The 8366-nt window shown below is 43.2% G+C and overlaps 1 protein-coding gene across 3 annotated transcripts in view; it reads right to left on the reverse strand.

Moving 5' to 3' along the window:
• The window catches only part of LOC116393214 (serine/threonine-protein kinase tousled-like 1-B), an 11294-nt gene extending 4214 nt beyond the window's left edge, over window positions 1-7080 (reverse strand). The window contains exons 1-15 of one of the 3 annotated variants that reach the window (XM_031865365.1): window positions 6447-7080; window positions 4544-4665; window positions 3829-3897; window positions 3552-3590; window positions 3339-3414; window positions 3198-3241; window positions 3014-3097; window positions 2813-2893; window positions 2639-2731; window positions 2411-2521; window positions 1483-1619; window positions 1056-1247; window positions 739-805; window positions 413-510; window positions 122-203 (exon numbers count right to left, since the gene is read on the reverse strand). In XM_031865365.1, coding sequence (XP_031721225.1) covers window positions 122-203; window positions 413-510; window positions 739-805; window positions 1056-1247; window positions 1483-1619; window positions 2411-2521; window positions 2639-2731; window positions 2813-2893; window positions 3014-3097; window positions 3198-3241; window positions 3339-3414; window positions 3552-3590; window positions 3829-3897; window positions 4544-4665; window positions 6447-6573 — 1422 coding nt within the window. In that variant the 5' untranslated portion in view covers window positions 6574-7080. Of the gene's footprint in view, window positions 1-121; window positions 204-412; window positions 511-738; window positions 806-1055; window positions 1248-1482; window positions 1620-2410; window positions 2522-2638; window positions 2732-2812; window positions 2894-3013; window positions 3104-3197; window positions 3242-3338; window positions 3415-3551; window positions 3591-3828; window positions 3898-4543; window positions 4666-6446 lie in introns of all 3 variants that reach the window. The other 2 variants (XM_031865363.1, XM_031865366.1) reach the window with 2 other exon arrangements.
• Window positions 7081-8366: the final 1286 nt, after the last annotated feature.

Below are 8366 nucleotides of genomic sequence, written 5' to 3' on the forward strand. Positions count from 1 at the left end.
CACACACACACACACACACACACACACACACACACACACACACACACGAACACCTCTTAAAACAGTCTTTACAGTGAGACGGAATAGAAAAGAAAATCCAGTCCAACCACACAGACGTTACCTTATAGACTTCACTGAAGCCACCCCTGCCCAGCAAGTGCAGCAGCAGGTACCTCTCATTCAAGGTAGGATGGTCTTTAAACCTGTGTGAGGAGGAACAACACTTCATGTTCACTGCTTGTACCCGACTCTTGTGTTTTAAACAAGCACTTTTCAAATGAGATATTACTGCACTTCCATATTGTAATATTTTGTCTTTTAACTAGAAAAGGCATTCTCCATTAGTTAAAGGTTTGTATTGACAGAATAACCTAAATGTTGCAAGTCTTAGTGGTAGTGTATGTAGACTTACGCTGAGCTGTCCTCGTTGTTTATCCTCTTCAGCTCTCTGATATGGAGGTTCCTCACCCGCTCCAACCGCTCCAGCTCTGCCTGGATCTCTGCTTCCTCCTGAATAATTACACTGTGTGAAATTCTTCCATGGACTTAAAACGCATGAATATAATCAAACAATGTAATACTCCAGCTGCCATTTTAAATGAATGAATAACCATCTATGCAATGTTTTAATTACATTCTCAATGTTTCAATGTACATTTATGGCCATTTAAATAGACAAACATGTCTAATGGGCACAATATGTTGAGTCAATCGATTTATTTATTTTCTTCTACCAACCTTCTTTAGATGTCCGAGACGAAGCTTGAAGATTTCTTCCTGCTCGTGGTACTCGGCGAGCGTCAGTCTGACAAAATATGTACAAGTCAAAATCTCCGGACAGACAAATCTCAAAAAAGTCATCTTGCAATGATATTTTTAAGCCTCCAATTGTGAAGACTAAAATTGAGAAGATCTAAAAGAGGCCTATGATGTATGGCCACTAACAGTTCTACAGACAAAACACCACAAACAGGGCACAATCATCCCTCATTCTTTATGGTCCAACATCTTCCAGTTCTTCCACTGACAGTATGTAGCGATTTCAGTGTACTCACAGCTGGGGCAAGGAGGGCTTAAGAAACGGGTCCAAGTCGTTGCCGTTGACCACCTTAGTTTTCCGCTGCTTGGCTTCAGAAGCGGAGGCGATCGAGAGGGAGGGAGAAGCAGGGTTTGGAGGCTTCCTCTTGGCCAGCAGCTTCCTCTGTCGCTCTATGTCCTCCCTCTGCTGGTTGATGCCCTCCTGTTGCCTATACAGTGTGGTATAGGGAACGGGGTCATGTGGGAAATACTGTAGCAGACAATAAACAGCCTTTTCATATGCTTTGCACCTGGCCGTGAAGAGAAGCATGCACAGAAATTACTCTTATAGCCACTGTGTTTCAGACCTTTTACAATGGTTTAGAGCTGCAACACTCGTGCAAAGGATGAGTGTTAAACTTCCTGTAATCAGGTAAAAATATGCACGCGTGTGCCATCACTCACTTGATCAGGTTCTGGAATGCGTATCCGTCCGTCCACTGCTCTGTGTAGGACGCTCCGTGTCTGACGGTGGTGAAGTGACCGAGACGGAGACGGTCCTGCATGCTCTTCTCGCGACACGACTGCTTCTCCTGGGTGCTCTGTTCATACATTACATTAGACAAACCAAATGTGACGAGTGACAAAAAGCCCTCACCTGGAACTTCTCTCCACCCAGACTAAATGTGTCTACACCAACGCACAACTGTTTAAAAATACCTTCAAGCATATGTTGAATCAATTGGTTTGAGTATGAACTACACTGCAGACTGAAGTCTCTACTAACAGAGTGACGGCTGACCAGAGTGTCGGCTGACCAGAGTGACGGCTGACCAATGTGACGGATCCAACGCATCGGTAGGTCCGCATTAAATTCCTCTGCGATATGTCATACGTCTGTCATATTGTTAAAAGGTAGCTTGTACGATAAATCCCCACCGCTACTGTGCAGCTAATTGCAACTCCAAACCCAAAAATTGTGGAGCCCATGAGGAAAAACAGGTAATTGTTGAAGAGATTCAAAGATCTACCAACCCACAGACAGAACTTTCCCCTGAAGAGTTGGACCAAAGCAGAGCTAAAACACCAGAGAATATTGAACGTATTATTGGAGAAGCTGTTGCTCTCCGTCAGTAGCAGGTGCAAGAAGGCAGTTATTTTGCAAGCAATACGTTTCAAAACTTCTATATGTTGCTAACACATTAACTGTCAGCTGTCAGAACACTATAAGACGATAGCGTCTGTTAGGCTTATAAACAGTGGGATGTGTCTGTCAGGTTGGTTTTCTTTCTGCCCACAAGGGAACAGAAATGTCTTAATACAGATGTTTTCTTTTTTTCAATCATGTGTATGATGAATACACAAAAGGGTGCACGCAGGCAAAGACAGATACCTTCTCTATAAGCAGCTTCTTGCTCATGGTGATGCACTTATTGAGCCTCTCCTTGTATTTCTCCAGGAGTTTCTGCTGTTCATCTATCTGCCTCCGCAGGTCACAGTTAGCCTGTTAAGGGAAAGACAGCAGGGACTGCATTATGTTTGGTTGTGTAGTTATAAACATTAGACAGTTGTCCTTTCATGCACTCTCGATCAAAACGCGGTGTACGGATGCTGAACTTACTCTGAGCAGGTCATCTATTCGTCCCTCTTTTTTTTCCAGGTCCAGACTCTTGTTGCTCTCCAGAGCGGCAAGTTTCAGCCCCGTTAGCTCCGTCTAAAGGATTCAGACAGAGGTGTATTAATAATTATACAGCAAAGTGTGTCGTGTGTGAGTTTAATGCATGCATCGCATTACCTGGACACACTTGCTGGAGGAGGCTTTAGGATTGTGTTCACCAAAACACAGACTCGTAGGGGAGGAGCTATTCTGCCGGATCTATTAGACAAAGGGGGATTTTCAAACCTTGTAATGAAACACAGAGAATCACATCCACCTCATGTGCAACTTACTTCATCAATAATGTGTGAGGCATTGTATCGTTTGTGGAAAACTCACGATTGAGCCCGGGGCAGAGTGCGAGTTCTGTGGAGAGCGGCGAGCTGATGGGAGACCTCTGACTGGACTGGAACCATTCCCACCCTGGAACTTTGCAGAGAAAATTGGCAGACTTAAAAACCCATTTAACAAAATAATACAGATTGTAACTTTTTGGAATGGCGGGAGTTGCTTTAATACTCACATCAAAGTAGTCGCTGATCTTGGGCCCACGTGTGGAGGTCTTCCCTGTATAGAAAAATTGACAAAAGATTTAATGTAAGCCATCGGTAAGGCATGGACATCTACGTCATATCAGTTTGTTGCACGCATGCGTCAGTCATACCTTGACTGCTCTCTGAATAGGTGTCGGCTTTCCTTTTCCTCCCCCTGGACGACTCCGAGTGCTTTTTCTCCGGGGTCTGTGAATCGATATGAAATAACACAGAGAGAGAGAGATAGAAAAAAGAAGGCATAAATCCCTTGTGTTTTACCGAACAAAGCTGGTTCGAGTGGCGGTGTTGAGCAGGAAAGAGCAGCAGGAAGAAAGAGTACATACTGAGTAGGCAGGGGAGCTCCCTCTTTTCAAATCAGAGTTCTAGGAAGAGAAGAGAAGAGAAGAGAAGAGAAGAGGTGGAGGTAGTGGGAGAGACAGAAAGACGAGTGGGCAGAGCAAGGATGTACTGACAACATGCAACTTTGTCTAACCAGACTTCACTGTTAGTATCTGTGTAATAAAGTAAGAAATATATGATTTCCATTTATTTTGTTCCGTCTATTCAAATTAAATACAGTCATCCATGCCCATTGCAAAAATGACTGTGTGTGTGTTTTACCTCCGATTCCTTGTCACTAGATGAGCCCAGACTGCCATAGCTGTGGTTAGAAGACTCATTGGCCAGACCCTGCACATAGTGAGGATTCAAACAAATTAGTCAACACATACACTGTGAAAATATTGCCCAAAATAATGTCAAACTAAGACTGAGGCAGGCCCGTAGTATGACACGTCTAATAGGAATCCAGATATCTAGTTATTAGGTTGTCACTTGGCTCTTTTCCACCACATTAATATTGACGAGACGCCTGCATCCTTATTTAAGAAAACAGGAACTTTTACCTGCTTTTCCACCATGAGACCGGGCTGTGTTTTTTTTTTTATTTCCTGCCTATTCAAAGGTCCCTTTTGCTGAGGCAGTACTTTCTGATGACCTAGGAACTATCATGGTGGAGTTATAGTCAGTGACTAACACGAGCCTCCAGGCTGCTACAACTTGTCTACAGCATTCTTTCTGCTGCAAGCAAGCACTGGTTGTCGCTAGTGTTGATGGTAGTAAAGAAGGTTGGAGATTTCTTGTTGTTATTGATATCTAAGCGATGCATCCGTTTCTTGAATAGTCTCAAATAAGTGTCGTCTTTTGAACAAAGATTGTGAGTTTTCAATCCTTCACTGGCCAAACAAAGGGAATTATGAGGGGTCCTGGGTCGACTGCGTTTGTGTGCGACGTATCTCAAAAAAAAGGCTTCAGTTTTTCCCTGTATCGCGGTTACCTTAGCACCTCCACTGGTGCTCCCAGTGCTGCCTCCTGTGTTGCCACTGACGGCTCCGGTGAACCTGGCCTCCAGCAACTCCTGTCTCCTGGGGTCCAGGCTGTGCAGCTCCTCCATGGGGCCTGGCATAAGGGGATCAACAGCGGAAGGTTAGATGCTTACATTATCACCATTAGAAGCAAACAGTGGCGACAAGTAAAAAGGCGTAAGCCCTGAACATTTTTCTGTGACCAAATTAGTCGAAAAAAAATAGGCACTGAGAGAAGAAACAGAGGACAGTTTCTGGGGGAGGATTAGAGAAAATCGAGAGATTAGACGGTAAAAACGGATTTGATTAAATGGGCAGTAGAGGTAGCTCTTTTAAAAGATGCACGTTCATGCTATAATGGAAGATACTGCGGATGAGTGACACTGCATTTCTAACATAAGCAGGAAGGTCATTCTACCACTGGGAAGTCAGGAGGGGGAAGAGTCGAGGCCGGGCTGAGCGAGTCTCCCAGTTTGTCACCACAGAAATCTTCAACCAGCCCTTCTATTATCTCATAAGTTAGACCGTCACAACGGCCTCATTGCACAGAGCTAAATTACTCTCCCAATACCTCAGAAGCCTTGCCTATAGAGCCCGACCAGCTGAGATAAGGACGCTGGAAGATATATATATATATCTAAAAGCTTCAGAGGAAATGAGGAATCGAGTCAGGCCAATTCAAATACTACATATCTGCATCGATGTTCCTTATGCTGGTGAAACAAGACTTTTGCTGACACTATATAGCCAGATTTGCAGATGTCCGAGTGCTAGACCTCACCACTGCAAATCTGAACCACAATGTTCATACGACGATGATCACACACTAAACATATATGCTGCCTGACTGGGCCTTGTTCTGTGACAACCAGTTTCCAGGGAGACACACACAGGGGTCCTCTGCTCCCTGCTGACTCTACTGCTGCAAGTGTTTGTTTCCTTATTGGATATTTCCTGGCTGTCATCTTTATGTAGCTTCTGGCACAGGGGCAAGCCCTAGAAGGCATAATGGACATTATGAAACCCCTGAGTAGTGAGACAGAGAGCACATAACAACGCCTGTGTGAGGTTACCTAAGGACAGGGGGTGATTTAGCTTAATTCATCTATATAAGCTTAGCTAGAGCTTCATATTACAGCATTACTTTGTACAGTACATTAGTATCAATATGTCCCAGGTGGAACATTAATTATCACACGATTACCTCCGTAACGTTACAGTCCATATAACGAGGATTTTCTTTCTTAACGACTTATTTACAACCATCGCTGTCTAAACCGTTCTGTTACACATCATGTCATGTAACAGATACTGGAAGAATATAACTAACAGCTCCCACTTGTGTTCACCGTTTTGTCACATCACATCCAGCAACTCCGCAACATAGAGTAAATACAGTCTGAACAACACAATGTGGATGAATAGATGCATCTATAACTGACAAAAAAATGCAAAATCCAGGGCCTGTTCTCAAGTTTGTAGCAGTAGGAGCATGCATGTTAATGCTTTAATGGATGCATGCATAGACATGTTGAATATCCAACTAGATGATACTGATAGGGAGGGGGGTTACGAACTGCTACAAAAACAGCTATCGCATCAACAGCTACAAGTAACAAGAAATCATGTAAGCTGACACACAGAACAAGCTAGCGCTTCCTTTGTGCAAACAGGATAGCTCGCTGCTACTTAGACTGGCCATCAACTGAACTGACAGCTGACGTTTGGCTTCCAATTCACGGCATTAGTGAACTTGACATCCATTTTTACTTCAACAAACGTTAACTCGACACGGCCATAATAGTCCACTTCTCCTGTTAAGGACACACTTTAAGGAGGATACGAGTCAGTTGTGCACTTGGCGAGCTAATATACCTTCCTTGCTCTTTGCGGTCGCCGTTATATGTTGTTGAGAAATCGTTGGGGACGAGGAGAGCTGCGACCAAGATGGCGTCGCCTCCAAACTTCCACCACCACTTCCACTGTTACTTTGGACACTCATGAAGCCACTTTACCGCTGATAAGAGCCAGCGTACACACTGTCGTTTGCGGAAATCCCAAACTTTCTTCCATCGTTTGACACCTGCTGTTGCCAAACAGGCCTGTAAACGCGAGTCCGAGCGTTGTTGTGTTGCTACACGTCTCGCATTTTGTGCTCCGTGCGGGTCCGGTGGAGGAGCAGCTTCTTCAGAGACTCGCTGAAACGGATCCAATGTAACCTTTGCATGACGACCGCACCGCGCGCCTGTCAGCATCCAGCTCGCGAACGGAGCTTTGATTCTAGTAGGCGAGGCTATCGCGAGGCTGCCGCGCACCTAGCAGCGCGATAGGGGATGGCATGACACTGAAACAGACACTGATCTGGGATCATTTTACCCTCCTCCAAACTAGCCATAGGTTGACTGGTGGGCACGTCTCAGCGTCGACCTGAGAACAGCCTCTTGTTTGGGTGAAAACAACAGACACCCCGAAAAAACATGGCCGAAAGTTCTTGACAGCTTCTGCTTGAGGAGAACGACAGAAAATAGGGACACACACACACACACACACACACACACGCGTGCGCACACGCCGTATTCTGTGTGTGCGTGCATATGTCTGTGTGTGCGTGTATATATATACATACACGCACACACACATATACATATTTTTGTGTGTGTATACTGTATGTGTATATATATATATTTACTGTATATATTTACTGTATATATACATATTGATGTATTTATATATATATATAGTTATATATATACATATATACACATACATATTTCTATGTATATAGATATATATACACATATACAAATTTCTAGATATACATATATACATACATATATTTATATATATGTATATATATATATATATATATATATATATATATATATATATATATACATATGTACACATTTATATATATATACACACATATACATATTTATATATACATATTTATAAATATACATATATATAGATATACAGGCATTGATTCATATGTTGTTTGTATGAGTGAGTAGATTTTAGGCCTGATCTTGATATGCTGTTCTTCAGTCTTAAAATACAAAAAGGGGTGTGGGGGGGTGGGGGTTGGATGCAGGTGGGAGGATAGTGATGTGGTCTGGGCAATAAGGTCTTTTGTTTCAAATTTGGTGCAGTGCATCAAAATGCATTTGCCTTCTTGTAGGGCAGCATACACAAAACATACAGACTTCGACATTCAACTGATTGGCCTCCATCTTATTCCTACATTCCATTCTAATTTATTTTGAATGTAACAGAATACATTTACTTTAAGCCAGACTGTGAGATGAGAGTCGGCAAATGTGTCTTTCCTGATACAGAAACACTGTTTAACCTTTATTATCTGAATAGTAATGTCTATGGCAATTGTATCGGTTCAGATGATTTAAAATGATAGTAATTACACTGTTAAAGGGTCTCGTGTCAGTCTACCCCCCCTCGCTCCACTTGCAGTCAGATTGCATCAGGGATAGACTGTGAGGCACAGACGATAATACTGCACCTCATATGCACCTGCCCATGGTAACCTGATTTTTTTGGTCACATGGTTTCCATAGTAACAGAGCAATAGTCTTGACAGGCAATGAGGAGGTTTGTTTAAGTAGTCTACTACATTACACTACTCGTGCTACACCACACACACACACACACACACACACACACACACACACACTCTCACACACACACACACACACACACACACACAGTTGGTGATGTCATTTCAGGTATATACACTTGAGTTGTGTTGTAGTAAACTGAAGGAGCATCAAATGTCTG

This window comes from Anarrhichthys ocellatus, unplaced genomic scaffold (assembly GCF_004355925.1).
Source record: "Anarrhichthys ocellatus isolate YVR2014 unplaced genomic scaffold, GSC_Weel_1.0 scaffold32, whole genome shotgun sequence".
In the NCBI taxonomy this organism is placed as follows: domain Eukaryota; kingdom Metazoa; phylum Chordata; class Actinopteri; order Perciformes; family Anarhichadidae; genus Anarrhichthys; species Anarrhichthys ocellatus.